This window comes from Anolis sagrei, chromosome 2, assembly GCF_037176765.1.
Source record: "Anolis sagrei isolate rAnoSag1 chromosome 2, rAnoSag1.mat, whole genome shotgun sequence".
Classification (NCBI taxonomy): Eukaryota; Metazoa; Chordata; class Lepidosauria; order Squamata; family Dactyloidae; genus Anolis; species Anolis sagrei.
Window position 1 is genome coordinate 85,277,062 of NC_090022.1, and position 18,906 is coordinate 85,295,967.

At 41.4% G+C, this 18,906-nt stretch overlaps 1 protein-coding gene across 2 annotated transcripts in view; it reads right to left on the minus strand.

The window, feature by feature from the left end:
- The window catches only part of NDST1 (N-deacetylase and N-sulfotransferase 1), a 111,615-nt gene that overhangs the window by 21,267 nt on the left and 71,442 nt on the right, over positions 1-18,906 (minus strand). For both annotated transcript variants that reach the window (XM_060765450.2, XM_060765451.2), the window contains exons 4-9: positions 16,099-16,186; positions 14,851-15,005; positions 12,094-12,279; positions 4,774-4,902; positions 1,268-1,450; positions 550-646 (exon numbers count right to left, since the gene is read on the minus strand). In XM_060765450.2, the coding sequence (XP_060621433.1) occupies positions 550-646; positions 1,268-1,450; positions 4,774-4,902; positions 12,094-12,279; positions 14,851-15,005; positions 16,099-16,186 (838 nt within the window). The remainder of the gene's footprint in view (positions 1-549; positions 647-1,267; positions 1,451-4,773; positions 4,903-12,093; positions 12,280-14,850; positions 15,006-16,098; positions 16,187-18,906) is intronic.

Sequence of the window (18,906 nt, forward strand, 5' to 3'; positions counted from 1 at the left end):
GCAGTCCTGAAAAGTGATGCTCCTTTCACACCTGCCAAGCCTCTACTAGATGTTTGTATTGTAGCTTCTGTGCTCTTCTTGGATCTCAAAAGGGGGTCAGGCTTAAACAGGATGGGTGCCATGACCCAGCCAGGTGCTATATTTGGGTCCCATTCGCTCCAGAATTACCCTTTCAACTCTTGTTCTCTGCTTGCAGTAGCACATGGCTGTAATTCACCTAGTGTTCTGCACAGTTCACATTCTACAGGTAGAAAAATTATGTGAATTGATTCATGAAGTCTGATCCCTCAATTTGGATTTTCTACAACAGGTTCAATGGGTTGTTGCTGCACATTTCAGTTCAAATTCCCAAGGCTGAATCTTAAATATATATTGGTCATGACAGGAAACTGGTTACAGGTCCAGGGAGCCAAAGTCACACTGTCAAGATTGAGGGGGAAACTAGTCCTTCTGGGCATAAGGAATTCCTTCACAATAAAATCAAGAGGTGATACTAACATCAAGGATAACTAGGTTCAAGCATGTAAATCAAGGACTGAACCAGCTGACCTGTCTTCTGTGGGCCAATGATTAGCAGCTTGGGAAACCGATCACAGGTCTTCTCTTTGGACCAAATGTCCTTGTGGCGTTTGTCCTCACAGGGATCCTAAAAGCAAAAATGTGTTGGGGATCAAATACAACAGGAAAGCGAAAGGAAGCCTTTCATGCCACAAATCAAAGAATCTGCTCTTCCTAAAGAAGAACCTTGAAAGTCAGCAAAGTGGTAATATGATTTACAGCTAACTGGGAAAGGATACTGCTCTCTCAGCTACCCTGCTTCCTACCTTGCACTCCACAGTTAACTTCTAAGTGTCTTGGTTTTCCATCTTAAAACTGGAAGACAAATAGACTCTTCAAACATGGGAACGTTGCCCTGCCTTCTCCAGGAAATGAAACGAAGAACAGTATCTATCCATCAAAAACAGGAGATTCACACAGTCTTGGCTTACATGCCCCAAGTACCTCTATGGGCAAATCTGGCACAGAGCCCACACTGGTATGGGCTGAGACAAGGGACAAAAAAAAGTAGAACAAGGACATCACTTTAATATTCCTACCAACTGTATAGGTGCATGGCTCACTTTCTTCACTCTTGCACTTGCTACAAAATTCTGTGTAACATACAGCTACTTGGTTTGGTTTCAAAAGAAAAAAACTAAGGAGACAACTGAGATTTACTTGACATCTCTGACAGTGCAGGCCCCAAGTAGGCAGTAAACACACATACTTGCCAAAGAGGATCTTTCTCCTCTGAAAATATCTGGAAATACTTCTGTGCCAGCTGCACAGGTGGCAGTGTTTGCAACTTCAAGTTCGTCCAGGAGTTGAGGAACCGGACCAAGTGTCTAAAGGTGTACAAACCGAGACGGTCATTCCCATAATTGGAAAGGTGAGTCATGAAGATACTGATCTGGAAATTGGGTGAAGTCAGGGAGAGATTGAGAGAGGGGGACAGAAGGAACAGTGATCAGTATGGATAATCGGCCCAGCTTAGCAATTCAAGAAAGCCTTGAGTTCAAATAGTAACACACTGAGTCACATGCTCTAGACCTGGTCTGCCCTTCCAGATGTTGGACTGCAACTTCCATCAGCCCAAGCCAACATACCCAATAAAGATGAATATTCAAAAATGTAATTCAACGCCTTCTATAGGGTTGTCTCTACTCTGTCTCTATTTGCACTATTGTGAATTATCACACTAGATCTCTTTGCACACAGATCAAGATGGATAAGACAGAAGGGCTGACAAACCTTTAAAAAGCTCACTGGATCAAGGTCCACTACTCTTTTTCTGTCATTAGCCAAACACACAGAGGAAATTTACAAATATGGCCTTGACAGGGAATGGCCATCCCGTTTGTAACCAGGGGCTGATAATCATGGGCAAAATATCTCTTAGTATAGAAGTTTTATTTTTAGCAATCATGTGTCATGAACACCACTTGTTTTTTTAAAAAATGTGCTTTCCAGAACCATATCCTATCTTTTTTAAACAGCAGCATAATACAGCAAAATACAATTTTCCATATGCATAAAGCCTGTCATCACATCTTATGACAACACACACACACTATAATTGAGAAGTTGAGTAAAATATCTAACTTCATGAATTCTGAATTCAAAGACAACAAAACTGTTTCAAGACACAATCTCTCCCCATTTTCTAATTTCCATTGGTTTCAGGAAGGAAACATTTGTATGCCCTTTTCCCCCTTGAACTAACAAGATTCTTAAAATACTACACTTCCTTACTACATACATATAACTCAATAAACTTTTATACCTTAATCCATTACCAAATCTATTTTGTACTACCATACTGCATCATACTAGAGGCAAATCTACCAATTAGTAGACTAGGTGAGCAATACCAGATGAGTAAATTTTAGTACAAATTCTACTTTTTCCCCAAAAAAAGTTAAGTTGCTGCATCACTGGTCACTCTTATAGAAAAAAAGTTATTAGGAAATCATATATGTGGTAGCCAGGCTCTTCACTGGCATGCTTGACATGAACATCTAACACAAAGTGATATGCACCGACTGCCAGTTTTCTTTGATAAAAGGTAAAGGTTTCCCCTGACATTAAGTCTAGTCGTGCTTGACTCTGGGGGGTGGTGCTCATCTCCATTTCTAAGTCGAAGAGCTGGCATTGTGTGTAGATGCCTCCAAGGTCATGTAGCTAGTATGACTGCATGGAGAGCCGTTACCTTCCTGCAAAAGGAACCTATTGATCTACTCACATTTGCATGTTTTCAAACTGCTAGGTTGGCAGAAACTGGGTCTAACAGTGGGAGCTCACCTCACTCCCTGGTATTTGAACCACCAATCTTTTGGTCAGCAAGTTCAACAGCTCAACGGTTTAAGCTGCTGTGCCACCAGATGGCTTTGATACCAGATATAAAATGATCTATTCTTCCCTGTGCCTGCCCAACCTTATAATCATCTTCAGAAATCCTCCCGATTACACCAGACCTTAGAACCCATCATTTGGCAATGACTCTATGATGACAAATAGCCCTCCCTTGGATATGTGCTGACATTGCTCAAGTGCTAAAGACCTGGTATTGCCAGCTGTTATCAATCATTATGGCCTAAATCCAAACGATAGACTTAATTAGACTCGACCTATTACGGCCATTGCTGACTGGCATGTCGGCATGATGCCAATTCTAAAAAAGTGGAGTTTAAATTACATATAAACAACAAAATAAATAATAAAAAAATCCTTGAATAGGTCTACTCCCATTAGAGGGAACAACTCAAAGACAGTACAGAATTTTTGTATATTATAAATGTCATTCTTTGTTCTCTGTGTGAGAAATGGTAAAAGACTGGCTGGTATAGAGATATATCAGTAACAAACAATGCCATCAGCACAGGCAAACACATCCACCAATGCCCTCCAAAAAAAGGGTGACATGACCTAGTCTGTTGCAGAGACCTACCTCCTTGCTCAGGACAATATAGGGAAGGAGGAACATAAAACTGAACAACTCTAAAGGAAGCAAGAGCCAATGAGGAAGAAAGAAATCCTAGAAATCTGGAGAGGAAATCAAAGCATCTGTACTCTCTGAATGGGTTGTAGGAAAAAGATACCCACTGAAACAAAGTGCCTGACTACTTTATGATGTCAATCACATGGCCCTCTTAGAATCCAAAGAGGCAACGTTCATTCACGCAGAAGTTCATTTCTAAAGCGAGTGTGCTCCATCATTTTGAACTCAATGACCTTGGATGCTTGTATAAAGACCTCCTTAGGCAGACATACGCAGTAGTGATGTCACATATAACATTTAATTAGATATCTCCCAAGCAACCATCTTAAATAAAAGCAAGCTGATAATATTTAAGAGACCAGGATTTTGTCCATAGTTTCTCAGCAAGCATAGCAAGTAATTCCCATTTGAAGAAGATGTTATGATTCATCATTGCTGTTTAACACCTCTGCAAGAAGCTCTTGTAGCTTCTGATTTCTTTCAGGTGAAGTACAGACATGTTTTCCCCTTGTCTGTGATTTGGTTATATAATTTTAAAGTCCAAACTGTTTCAGTAGTTGGTAAGCTAATCATTACTCTGTTTCAACATAAACTGTCCTTCAAACTCACTCCTTGCATGCTAAAGATTGTAAATCAGTGAATTTCATCTTAATGATCTTACTGTATTATTATACATTTTATTTTGTATTTTGAACAATTCCAATATTCCACATAAAAAGATGGACATATATATATGAAGATGGACAATTATATCAGGTCAATTGACTGTATACAGACTTCACTGGACTTGAGAGGGACACACCTCTCTCTACCCATGCCCCTTTTTTGGGCAAATGTAATTTTGGGCAAATGTAATTTCTAAGACTTTAATATTGAAAAAGTCACCCTCTGTGTTTTTTGGGATTTGTAAGGGACAACCTTACTTAGGCGTAGCCAAAGTCTTTTTTTCCCCAAACCAGGACATAATGCTGGGATTTGGAGGGGGAAAAAATCTCCTAGTGGCCTAAAATATCTCAAGGGTCCCTCAAAACAGACTGAAAATGCTTTCTCTATGACCCATATAAGGTATGTGTGGATATCTTCTCCAACACAAATATCATGAAAATGTTTTACTATGAAAGTTTGGCATGGATTGACAGGTTCAGACCACATGCAACCTGCAGGTCCTGCTGTGCCCAGCCTTTTCTTCTATATACTGCCAGGCCTCTTCTATCTCTTCTTGAGGTAACACTCACGGGATTAAGTAGCACAGTCAGAAACAGTTCGCCTCCATTAATGATCTTATCCAGTTCACTGGAGCCACCGGGATACTCATTGTAGAAGATGGTATGAGTGAACAAGCCACATGTTTGCCGTGGGAGGACCTGAGAAGAAAGAGAAAGAAATCATATAGCAATCATATAGCAAGTTTCAAAAATGGAGTTTAAAAGAATGGAATGGTTGTTACAAATTTTGGGAAGCTGGGTCACAGTCTTCTTCTTCTCTTAGGGCAGCATTTCTCAACCTGGGGGTTGGAACCCCTTAGGGGGCGGTCTTGAGGGAGTGTCAGAAAACAGAGTGTTTTCTGTTGGTCATGGGGGTTCTCTGTGGGAAGTTTGGCCCAATTCTATTGTTGGTGGGGTTCAGAATGCTCTTTGATTGTAGGTGAACTATAAATCCCATCAATGACAACTCCCAAATGTCAAGGTCTATTTTCTCCAAACTCCACCAGTGTTCACATTTGGGTAGGCATGTAGCCCGGGGGGGGGGGGGGGGGGGGCTCGAGGGGCTTCAGCCCCCCCCCCCCCCGAAATTCTCATGGTGGCCTTACTGGTGCATTATTTAAACTGTTATGTTTATTCATATCATGATCTGATCACCATACTCAATATATCCCATGTGCATGGGGGTATTGGGGTAATGATACAAAAGGTTTGCTAGGGTAGACCCTCTTTCACTCAGACTCAGTCCCCCCCTGAAACTCAGCCCCCCCAACCCCCCCTGAAAAAAACTCAGCCCCCCCCCCCCCCCGAATCGAAATCCTGGCTACGGGCCTGCATTTGTGCATATTGAGCATTTGTTCCAAATTTGGTCCAGATCCATCATGTCTGAGTCCATAGGGCTCTTGGGATGTAGGTGAACTACAACTCCAAAACTCAAGGTCAATGCTCACTAAATTCTTCCAGTATTTTCTGTTGGTCATAGGAGTTCTGTGTGTCAAGTTTGGTTCAATTCCATCGTTGGTGGAGTTCAGAACGGTCTTTGACTGTAGGTTAACTATAAATGACAGCAACTAAAACTCCCAATACCCGTCCCACCACACCAGTATTCAAATGTGGGCGTATTGGGTATTTGTGCCAAACTTGGTCCAGTGAATGAAAATATATCCTGCACATCAGATATTTACATTACGATTCATAACAGTAGCAAAATTACCGTTATGAAGTATCAATGAAAATAATTTTATGGTTGGGGGTCATCACAACATGAGGAACTGTATAAGGGGTCACGGGATTAGCAAGGTTGAGAACCACTGTCTTAGGGAATCATGAAAGTCTTCCCAGTATTATCTTCCTTTGCACTACAGTTTTTCTATGGTTGTCTCACACAGTACTATTACAGCAAATATTTATTTATTTATTTATTTATTTATTTATTTGCTGCATTTCTATACCACTCTCTCTCACCCCGAGGGGGACTCAGAGCAGTGTACAACATGGCAAAATTCAATGCTGCCAATCTACATACAAAAGCAATACATCACTAACTAAAATAATAATATATGAGTTATAAAACTCTATACATAAAACATCAGATAAAACATCGAGCATATTACGCCATATATTACACCAATATTTACACCAACATTATTACACTTTCCTGGGACAAGTACACAAACCAGAGAATCACACCCCATTCCTCTCTAGAGGCATCAGGTTCACATTATGTCATTTAGTAAGATTTTAGAAAACAGGCCACAAAAAGAAAAATGAATTCTCGCAGATGGTCAAATATTAATACCTATGAGTTTTATTTTCCACTGCTACTGCAAACAAGCTTTTTTGTGGTTTTTAAAATTTTTATGTCGATATATTTTGAATTTATTTTATTGCAAGTCATGTATTTCATCATGCTTTAAATTAAACACTGTGCTGCCTAATGGTCTGTTAAGATAACATTTTCATATATTCCATCAGCCACCTAATCAGAGAAACAGAACCAGGAAGACAGCTTCCTGTTTGTCATGATGTTCTCTATTTAGACAAAGTTTCCATGAACTTTTGCAGTATACTCACAGTTTTCACATTCCCATGTTTGTTCTACTTCTGGAGCAGCAGTGCTATATCAGTGATGATAAGGATTATTAATCTTCCACCCCTAGATCTGTAGGAAGCTACTTAGCAACCTCACACGCAAGAGATTTATCTGCACCATACTGTTATATCAATTTAAAACCACTTCAACTGTCACAGCTCCATCATGAGGAATTCTGGGATATGTAGCTCAGAGGGTTTAACTACATGGCACTCTTCAGAAAATAATTCTAAGTACCTCATCAAACTGCAAATCCCAGGCATCCTTGGGATAGAGCCATAATAATTAATGGGACATGAAACTGAAATAACTAGGTTATGCAAATGCATCAAGGAAAACTTTCCCTTAATCACACTAGATGTTGTGGCAGCCAAGACTGGAAAACAGGTTCATAATCATACTTTATTTGTGATTTCCAGTTGTGTTGGACTACACATGGCTATTCAGAATGGGGATAATGGGAACTGGAATCCAACACATATGAAGGGCACCAAGTGGGAGAAGGCAGCTGGCTGGCCTAAGAAAAGTCAATAACTTTCATAGCTTGTTTATGTTTGATTTCTTTTGGGGTTAGGGTGCAAGGTTGCTTGCAATATAATCAACCAAGTTCCAATAAAATACCTTATAAATTAAACACATTAAAGTACAAATTATTAACAACCACCAGTAAAAAACATTTGAAGGCAACGCTTTCCCTACCTAATGTATGTTAAGACTGTTTTTGCAACCTCACACAGACAATTCAAATAACCACATGGTCCAATTTGCATGACACGAGCTAAGAAACCACAAGAAGCTGGATGCATGTTGAATATGCTATACTGACTTTCCTGTTGCAGTGAAAACAGTTAAATAAAATCCAGTTTCATTCCATGGCTTGTTTTTCTGTCTTAGGGGAACACAGGTGCAGCTATCATTCTGGTCTGTTTGTTTCTTTCCCGACAAACCAGAAATGGAGTCTACAACCAAATTGAAAGCTACCCATGGACCCTGTTTTCATTTTGTTGCAAGAGCAAAGTCTTGTGATTTCATAGAATCATAGAATGCTTGGGTTGGACAAGAACTCATGGTCCATCCAGTCCCACTCTCTGCCAAGAAGCAGGAAAATCACATTCAAAGCACCCCCAACACATGGCCATCCAGCCTGATTAAAAGCCTCCAAAGAAGGAGCCTCCATCACAGTTCGGGGCAGAGTTCCACTGCTGAACAGCTCTCACAGGTAGGAAGTTCTTCCACATGTTCAGGTGGAATCTCCTTTCCTGTAGTTTGAAGCCGTAGTTCCACGTCCTAGTCTCCAGGGCAGCAGAAAACAAATCTGCTCCCTCCTCCCTATGACTTCCCCTCACATATTTATACATGGCTATGTCTCCTCTCAGTCTTCTCTTCTGCAGGCTAAACATGCTCAGCTCTTTAAGCCGCTCCTCATAGGGCTTGTTCTCCAGACCCTTGATCATTTTAGTCTCCCTCCTCTGAAGTCATTTCAGCTTGTCAACCTCTCCCTTCAGTTGTGGTGCCCAGAATTGGACACAGTATTCCAGGTGTGGTTTGACCAAGGCAGAATAGAGGGGTAGCATGACTTCCCCTCTATTCTTGTTAGCTGCTGCTTCTTCTGCAAACAAGTGTGAGTGTAGCACACTGCTCATCCACAATCAACCAGGTTTCTTAAGGATGCCATGACTACTGAGTGTAGGAGGAGAGGAAGAAAGCAATTACGTTCCATTTCTTTTCTTCCCTAGAGAAAAAAGTATCTCCTTGCTCTCACTTCACTGCTCTCCACAAGTGCAGAAAGACAGAGGAAGAATATACAGCATCTGTCCCCTCCCTATTGACCTGGTTAAGCTATCTGAAAAAAACATCAATTCCCGTCTGATACAGTACATGACCTTTCCTAAGCATCTGGTGGACATCTTGGAGGGGGCACTCTGGGGGATTTTGTTTCTTTTGTCTCCTAGGTCCTGGTGGGGGGTATTTGGAAGACTATTTGTTTCTTGAGAGTTAAACAGGGAGTCTCATCCATGTAGTTTTCAACTTATTCCATTGTGCAGCTTTGCTTTTTATTTCGTTGGTACTCTTACAAAGGAAATACGCCAAACTTTAACGAAGTTTAGTACACAGTGCAAAAAAGAAGGGCTATGTGGTATCCTAGTTTATCAACGGCATCCAGTGTTCCATATTGAACTATCTTCTTTTCTTGCATTTTCTATAATGAGACCATTTAATAAGCCAAGCATTTGTCTGTTGTTTATATGAATCTAATAACGATGAAAAGTCCGGCCAAATTCCAAGCTGTGGTTATAAACATTCTGGCTAAAACTAACAAGACTGTAACTAGCTCAGACCTTCTCCTAAAACCTTTTTAATACCTCCCAGCCATATTCTTCAAATTATATGGAATAACATTTAATCATTTTTAACATGAAATCTTCTTGCACTAATTGATAACAGCTGGACATTGCTGAACTATGAAAAAAGTCTTTCTGCTCTTAGTTACTGAGCACAAGTTGTTTATCTGTTTTGATCACAATGAGGTAAGATACCACTGAAACCGCAATCTGTAAAAATTCCTCCTCAGTGCCATACTAGCCATTATTTTTAATTATATTTTTCCAAAGCCATTCCTCTCTGAAGATATCTTTCCTTCCATCTTTCCCCCCTTTTGCTCAGAAGTCAAGGCATAATCAAAAGGGCTTGAAAATCAAACTTGCTTTAAAGTAGCTTATGCAGCATTACCTAATTAAGTTTCATGTGTTCAAAGATATTTTTTAAATCTTCCAAATCTTCTGTGTACTGAGTGCTCCCATATTTCTGAATCAATGCTTGGATGAAATGGAACAAAGCAGGCTTTTTCTCTTCCATGTTATCTCTTTTTTCTGGATAAGAGTGCCATCCTGCCTCCTTAGCATAACACATTTGTTTGCACTAGGTGAAGCTTATACCAGCTTGAAATGTCAGCCAACATAGTTCTGATATGACATAATTTATTACAGAATATAGATGTTTCAGACGATAATCCAGGACAAAGAGCCCTTTGAAATTTGTGCTGAACCTTTGATGCTGCTCACCATCCGCAAGAAGCCACTGGCAGAGTTTACCCCGACTTGGGAACTGGGCTCATTGTATGTCCACAATCCCCAGCACTTTTCCTCTCAAGGCAAAGAACTGTCCCTAAAGGAAGGTGTCAACACAGAGCTCCAATTTAGTTTACATGTGTTAGTGTCCTCGCAATGTTTATTAATCTATTTAGGGTAAAAGGTAAGGTAAAGGTTTTCCCCTGACATTAAGTCCAGTCGTGTCCAACTCTGGGGGTTGCTGCTCATCTCCATTTCTAAGCTGAACAGCCAGTGTTGTCCGTAGACACCCCCAAGCTCATGTGGCCGGCATGACTGCATGGATAGCCATTACCTTTCTGCCAGAGCGGGATCTACTCACATTAGCATGTTTTCAAACTGATAGGTTGACAGAAGCTGGGGCTGACAGCAGAAGCTCACGTCGCTTCCTGGATTTGAACCTGCGACCTTTCGGTTAGCAAGTTTAGCAGATCAGTGGTTTAACTCACTGCGCCACCGAGGGCTCCAATTAATCTATTTACCACCAGGAATTAAAAATACTTGGAATTAAAAAGAAGAAAAACCCCTGGAATTCTTATTAAAGCGTGGAAACCTATTAAAGAGACAACTGATCTAAGACTGCAAAAGATACATACTTGGGGATTGTTTTTCTTATTGGTTTTCAGTAAACTGCAGGACCTCCCAGTGGCACAATGGTTTAAACCTTGTATCAGCAAGACTGCTGACAAAAAGGCTGCCAGTTTGAATCCAGGGAGCAGGGTGAGTTCCTGTCTGACAGCTCCAGCTTCCCATGCGGGGACATGACAGAAGCCTCCCACAGGATGGTAAAACATCCAGGTGTCCCCTGGGCAGCATCCTTACAAACAGCCAATTTCCTCACACCAGAAGCGACTTGTAGTTTCCCAAGTCACTCCTGACATGAAAAAAAATAAGTAAACTGCAGAAGACATTTGAATAGGGGTAGTAATCATGCAGCTCAGTGATTGGAGTTATATGTATCAAAAATGGGAAATGGACTGAAAATGAATCAAGACAAGATGCAGGTCAATCATAGGGATGATTGGGAGGGATGAGCTTCCCTGGCCCTTTCTGATCAGGAAATATTCCCAGATCCAGCTGTCCTTGGAAAACAATGCTGGTTGTGTGTTTTCCCAACTGCAGCTAATAAGAAGGGCTATTTCTCTTCTGAGATAGCCCAGAAGATATCCTTTCCTTAGCGACATCTAATCTTAATTATGGAGCTGTCCTCAAAGATGAAAGAGAACAAAGATGAAATAGAATAAAGCTCCCATCTGACAGCTCCAGCTTCCCATGCAGGGACATGAAAGAGCCTCCCATAGGATGGTAACACATCTGGGCATCCCCTTGGCAATGTCCTTGCAGCCAGCCAATTTTCTCACACCAGAAGCAACTTGCAGCATATTCTAAAGTCGCTTCCAACATAATAAAAAAACTTTTAGAAACCACAAGGAACATGCTGCATACTTTGAGTGTTGGGAGTCAGGGATGATAGTCAACAAATTCCTCAACCATTTCATTAGCTGCCAATTCATTTTGAAACCTAATTGAAGATACTGATTTAAACCTTTGCAGCCTTGCATGACCTAAAACCCCTGTTCCTTGTCTATGTGAACTCACAGGACAACTGAAGTCTAGTCAGTAGACAGCAGTGTTTCACCCAGTTTTGGGCGCAACGTTGGGAGGCAGGATCTCTCAGTAAACAGTCCCATCTTCTACAAAATGTGAAATGTATTTCCTAGAAATTTAAGAAACCTATCTCTTAATGAACTATATGGAAGTGTAAAAAAAAAAACTAGGAGCCTCTTTCATCAGCTTTTATGTACTTCCCATTTGCATTTTTAATTTTACTTCCAATGAGATTCTCTCACTCCTTCCTTGTAACCTCCTTTGAACTGTGCTGTGAGTTCATAAACAAATCCTGTTTTTTAACCATGAAGTTAAGGACATTATGTAGTTCTAGGTTCGCACAAAGCAATCCCTGTTGGGCAATGAGAAAGAAAAGACTGGTTTTAAACCGAATCTCACGTCTCGTGCTTTCAGCCCTATCCTAAGAGTTATCTTAGAGAATGTCATAGAATAATACTGGGATTTTTCTCCCTCTTTTCGTTTGGGTTGGTGTACAAAAAGGGACTTAAATGAGCCATTAGCACATCAATGTGCTTTCTTGGTTACCATGATTCCATTGTGGATAAAACCCCGCCGGTAGCGAGCTGGTTTGAGGTGGGGATATTCTTCGGTGCTTGTGACTCTGATGCCCCAGACCTGCTTCCAGGCTTCGTAGAGCTGAACGTGGACCGGATACACGCCTGAATGATGGGGTGCCACTGCATATCCCATGTCAGTGGGGATGCCATGCTCCTGGGAGATACAAGAATTCATAACACTGTCTGCCACAATAATCCATGGAGCTTTAACAAAAGAATCCATTGCAAGTGAACAGCTGGCCCCTTCAAGGTGGGGGTGGAGGCTGTTTTGTATCTTACTAGTAGAAAGCAGCCACCACCAGAATTAGCATAAGCAAGTAGAAGAAACAGTTTTGGGGAAATTGGGTGAGTTACTCCGCTCTGTGTGAGGCTAAAAAAGAGGACAGTGAGTGGCCCAGGCAGCTAGCAACAAAGACCTCTGCTACTTTCCCCCTTTATCACACAGCTCGTTCTATTCAATGTATTTATATCTTTCTAAAAAAAATTTAGTCAGCATAATAGGCTGGAAGATTTTTACATGATCAATAGCTCAAGCCTGGCGCTGGCCTCAGATGTTTTCCTGAAGATGCAAGAGGATTAAATGAGCAACAACATGATCAACATGACAGTATTACATTTTTACTCTACTTTATAGCCAAAAGGCATTCTGTGTTATGTGTGAGCAGCCTTCCCCAGGGGGACACAGGGATGACTCTAGTAACACATTCCAGAAACCCACAGGTTCCAAAACAATATGGAATACGAGCCTCTACCCAACAGTAATCCAGCAGTTTTAAAAAGGAAAAAATATCTTGTAAGATTTTATGGTTCTTTTTTCGCCTCCCACTTTTTTCTTCTAATAGTGCAGAAGCAGCTCCTAAATTCTGTGTTTTGTCTCATTTTTGGCATCTTTTACAAAACTACTCTACTAAAAAAAGATTGATGATTTAATCTTTTAGTTTTCTACTTTCTTGAGTAGGTCTGTTGGAGCTGACTTTGCCATATTGAAAGAGTACAAAGAGAAGTGAAGTGTGCATCCCACTGAAGGAACCATTAAAGACTAGTTGCTTGGCAGCACCCATTTTGCAAAAAGGTCAGATAGAACTGTGCTATAAAGCTCTGGGAGCTAATTGACAAAGCCATAGAAATTAAAGGGCTGCATATTTTTGTTTTTTTAAAAAAATATTCCCCTTTCCTTACGATGCACATTCTACAAACTGAAAAAAACAGGCTTAGAATAAAACTAGGTGTTAAATTAAGAGCTCTCTAAATAATAATAATAATAATAATAATAATAATAATAATAATAATACCTCGCCACCATCTCCCCGAAGGGACTTGGGGCAGCTCACAGAAGCACTACCAGTGCCAAACATAAAATAAAGAATATAGAAAATATAGACTATAACAACATAAATTTACAACAGCAAACATGCATAATTTTTTAAAATTTGTAAAACGCAGCAGTGCCTGCAGATAAAACTGGCAGTCTTAAATTAGCAATCCAAGTGCCAGAGTGAAGCAACCACTAAGTCCTCACATCTAACCATTAAAATCTACTCAAGGTCAAAGGCCTGTCTAAAAAGCCATGTTTTTAGACTAGATCAAAGAGTGGGAGCTAACCTAATCTCTCCAGGAAGGTCATTCCAGAGCCGGTGTGTCACCACTGAGAAGGCCCTTTCTCTTGTCCCCACCAACCATACTTGGTAGTGAGACCATGGTAGTGAGACCAAGTGGAGGGCCTTCCCAGCAGACCTCAGAGCTTGTGCCAGTTCATAGGAGATGCAGTCTGGAAGATAGGTTGGACCCGAAGTGTATAGGGCACTTTGAATTGGGCCTGAAAACTTGTCGGCAGCCAGTGGAGCTGCTTAAAATAAATATTAAAAAAAACTTTGCACACCTGCAGAAAACAAATTGGAGAGAAGGAACACAATATCAAAATTTTTGCTGTTAATGAAAAGTAGAGGAGCGCACCAGCAGCACAATGCATAAAATATTATTTAAGAAAAGATCTGTTTGAGTGAATCCAGAGCATCAACTACTACCTGAGATTCTGAGAACTCACTGGGAAGAAACTAAGAGAACTGGGAGAAACTAAGTTTTGTGTTCAATACGTAACAAAAGCTCTAGGTAGGGTTTAGAGTTTACAACAGAGACTTTTGTGGGCTTTAATAATAGAGGACTATTTACTAGGATCAAAGATTACATTCTGCTGACAAAGGTCACAAAAACAATTATCTCTTTTAAAGAAAAGCTAAGGAATGTATGAACTATAGATCAAGAACTGAGTACAAAAAGCAAGAATAGACATCAAGGGTGACAGAAAGGGTGGAGATGACAGAAACAACTCATGTATTATTGCTTCTGCAAGCTTCATTTGTTATCATGGTTAGAAAAGGGACAGTAGTTCAGTTTGGCACCAGGACAAGATAAGAAGCCAGTTTTACAGTATCTCTAGGAGATCAGAATATTAGGGCCAGTTTACACACATTCATATGCTTCAACAATTAAAATTTAATATTTAGATGTAAGGTTTTCAACAGTTGCATGATCTGTTGTTGTGGGGTTTAAAATACACAAAATTTTATGGATACTGCTTCTTGCTATGATGATTGGCTATGATGATTGACTGTATCGAACGAGCACCCCTTATCTGGAATTTTGAAATTTTAAAATACTTCAAAATTGTCCACATTTCTTTTTTGCCCTACAATCGTGCTCTGCCTCCAACTAGCATCATACTCACAACAGCAAACTTTTTGTTCATGGTCATTTGGTCCGCCAGCACAGACTGGTTGTGGAAAAGGTGAGGCTGCATGTGACTCCACATGTGGGGGAACCACCAGAACTCCTTCACATAGGACAGCAGCAGGTCGTCTCCCTCATCCTCTGCATCGGTACCTGCCAGGGCCAAGCAATCACCATCACCATCACCATCATCATCATCATCATCATCACTGAGGACATAAATGAAAGACTGAGGACATAAATGAAAAACTCAAACTTCTCAAAGGGTTTCCCCATAATTAATTTCCTGTGATTGATGAAATGCCTTGCTTTCCAATGGTAAAATGAATTGAAGAGGGGTGTGTGTGTGTGTGTGTGAGAGAGAGAGAGAGAGAGAGAGAGGGAGGGAGGGAGGGAGGGAGGGAGGAGGATCCTTTGTAAATCTTATTGAGAATACTGCCAGAAAGTGCTGGTCCAGAAGATTTTGCTGCCTGAGTCAATGGAGAAAATAGCAATCCCATCCTTCCACTCTCTCTACAGGAGGTCACTAGACTGGTAAGTTGACTGCTGCCTTATAATAAAACAAAACTTTATTTATATACCACTCTATCTCCCCTAGGGGACTCAGGGCAGTTTCCACACATGTAATGAGACAAAAGAAATATACAGAATATTCAAAACAAAAAACACAAAATTATTAACACAAAACAAATACAATTAAAGCCAAGTTCAAATACTATTCTATAATTTGGAATGAGTTGCTAAGGGCCGGGGGTAGTCAAGTTGACCTAAACAGTCTAAGGGGGCTGAGCCAAGAATAGCGCAGAACAATATAGGGCTAGGGAGATAGAGGAGAAGCAAAAAAAAGTCGATCCAGCAGTGACCATAGTGGGGCCTGGGACTACATTTTCAGGACCTATTAATGGACTATGAGAGGGACTGGGCAGAATGAATACTCCAAGAATGCCTTCAACATGGGAGTAACACTGCCAGTACCCTTAACGACAACAACAGTCTAATTTACAGGGTGCAGGATAAGTGGTGTGGCACATGCAACTCTGTCCTCCAAGAAAGAGGGACTGGTCATGAGTTCAGGAAAAACGGCTGCTTCCTCCACCCTGTGTCTCGGCCTCGTAGCCATTATCACTGCAGATAAACATTATATAACATTTGGACACTTAAGTTAAATCCTCTGATGTGGCAATGACAGAAAATGAAAAAATTCAGAGCCCACACACCACGCATACTCCACCACTCTTTTTCTCACCTGTGTGGAAGAATTTCCCTGAGTAACCCAGATTGAAGGTGAAATTTGGGATATGGGTGCGCAGTTCATTCTGGGTATCAAACAGAGCCTGCCAAGTTGAGAGAGGGGAAAGAAATATTGAAAATCAAAACACATGTACACTGCAAGTTTCACATGGACAATTCTATAAAAATTAAAAATAGTTCCTGAACCCCATAATGGGTTTTGCCCCAGAAGAGACAGGGGAGAAAAACACTCTATGAATCAGTTCGTAGATTAAGATCTTCCAGAAAGGTCCTGCTCTGAGCCCCACCGGCCTCACAGGTGTGGCTGATGGGGATGAGGGACAGGGCCTTCTTGGTGGTGGCCCCACAGCTATGGAACTCCCTCCCAAGTAAGATCAGGTCAGCCCCTCCCTCCTGACCTTTAGAAGACAGCTAAAGACCCAGCTGTGGAACCAAATGTCCGACCCATTATAGGAATATTTAAAGTGAAAGCGAAAATTGAAAGTGCAGGACTTTTTACGGACAACGGCTATGTCTTTATGTGATATGTGATGTTATTTTATGTGATGTGTTTAATAATTTTTAACGTTTTATCAGGGAAGGGTCAATTTTGATGTTTTATACTGTTTTTTTATCAATGGCATGGAATTGTTGCAAAAGTTGTGAACCGCCCTGAGTCCCCTTCAGGGTTGAGAAGGGCAGTACAGTGTACCCTCATTTATTGCGGGTGTTACGATCCAGGACCACCTGCGATAAGTGAAATTCCATGAAGTACGGATGAGGAAGAGGAAGAGGAGGAAGAGGAGGAGGAGGAGGAGGAGTGGAGGAGGAGGAGGAGCCAGGCCCCTTACCCTGGGGCTTGCCCTCTTCAGCGCCAGTCCCCTCCTCCTCACTGCCTCCACTGCTCCCCACTCCTTCCTCGGAGAGGGCTGTGCCGAGGCTCCCCACCTGTCCTCATCCATTTCCTCGGAGGCCCCTTGGGTGCCGTTGATGCCACTGCCAGGCTGGGCTGAGGCCTGGTCTTCCACACTCAGGGCTGAGGACTCAGCCCAGCCTGGCACTAGCGTCAACGGTGCCCAAGGGGCCTCCGAGGAAGAGGAGGATGAAGAGGAGGGGGGAGCCTCAATGAGGCCCTTTTTGGTGGCGACCTCCTCCTCCTCGCTGCCTCCACTGCTCCCTCCTCCTTCCCTGGAGAGGGCCACGCCGAGGTTCCCCCTCCTCCTTCTCTTCCTCGGAGGCTCCTTAGGCACTGTTGACGCCACTGGGGACCCACAGGTTGAGAACTACTGGACTAGACTGAATGGGCCTATTTTTAGAACTAGCTTTGACTAGAGTTTATGGCAATACTGTCCAATCTGATAATTGTTCTGCTGATTGTATGTTAATATGATATGGTCCATAAGAGAAACTGATCTGAAATTCTACATTTGGCATGGCAGATTAATAAAAATCTACCCATCACCTCCTGAATTAAATAAGCATTCGACAACAAAAGTAAAACAAGGTGCAGATGGTTGCATAGGCATAGACACATCCAAATACACCAGGCACTTCACTAAATTGAGAGTGGTGGCACATGAGCTGCAACAGCAGAACTCTATCTCAGGCCACCAAGGGAGATTCAAGGAGCCCTGGGCACAGAACAGCCACAAAGGCTGCAGCTTCTTCCAATCAGTGCAATTTCCAGTTTTCCAAATGGGAATTGAGACGAAATGTTGCATGAGCACATCTCATCCAGTGTACCATTATTAGGGCCTGTACCAGCACAAAACCAAGGAGATTTTTGTTTTGCTCATTTGCACTTATGTGTGGAGTTGTGTGGCTAATATGAAAACTGGCAAAATTCTTTTACTGAGCAACTGCGGCATGCATAATATTCTAAGATACATTTTGCAGCTTCCCAGACTAGAGGTCACTGTTGGCTAATAACTCGCCATCTTGGGACTCCTCTATTTCAAGCATGTTCTTTGAAAGCAGCTCAGATGGGTCATATCAGCATAAAGACATAATGGCTGAGTTAGCCTTTATCTGCCATAGAATAATTAAATGCATCGAGAGCATACTTTCAGATTTTCATCATTGAAAACCTGCACAACAATTCTCCTGGGGCCTTCCTTGAAGAGCAGCTGTCAAATTTTTGATAATTACACATTTATTAAACTGATCTAGCTATCTGGAACATTGAAATCACTATTTCTTTTTTTTTCTTTACTGCCACTTTTTCAATCTAGCATGTTTACAAACCAACATGGCTGCAAAATTCTGGAAGTATTTCTTTCCAAACTTTGAACAAGAACTAATTGTCCTTTCTCTGACAAAAGCAACAAGAATTTTGATTGAGTTTACTTGTCTCCTATTTTTCTTGCTCTTCTCAAAAATGTAAAACCCTGAGCTTTTGACAAAGTAGGTCTCTGCCTCAGATGCTAAATGTACTTGCCAATAAACTATGCATACAACTATTCAGTTTTAATCCAAGGTATTTGGTAGCACAGCAGGTTAAAGCACTGAGCTGCTGAACTTGCGGACCAAAAGGTTGGTGGTTCTAATCCAGAGAGAGGGGTGAGCTCCCGCTGCTAGTTCCAACTTCTGCCAACCTAGCAGTTCGAAAAGATGCAAATGTGAGTAGATCAACAGGTTCCACTCCGGCGGGAAGGTAACAGCGCTCCATACAGTCATGCCGATCACATGACCTAGGAGGCATCTACGGACAATGTCAACTCTTCGGCTTAGAAATGAAGACGAACAGCACTCCCCCAGAGTCGGGCAACATTAGACTTAATGTAAGGAGAAATCTTTATCTTTTATTTTTCATTTTAGTGTTAAC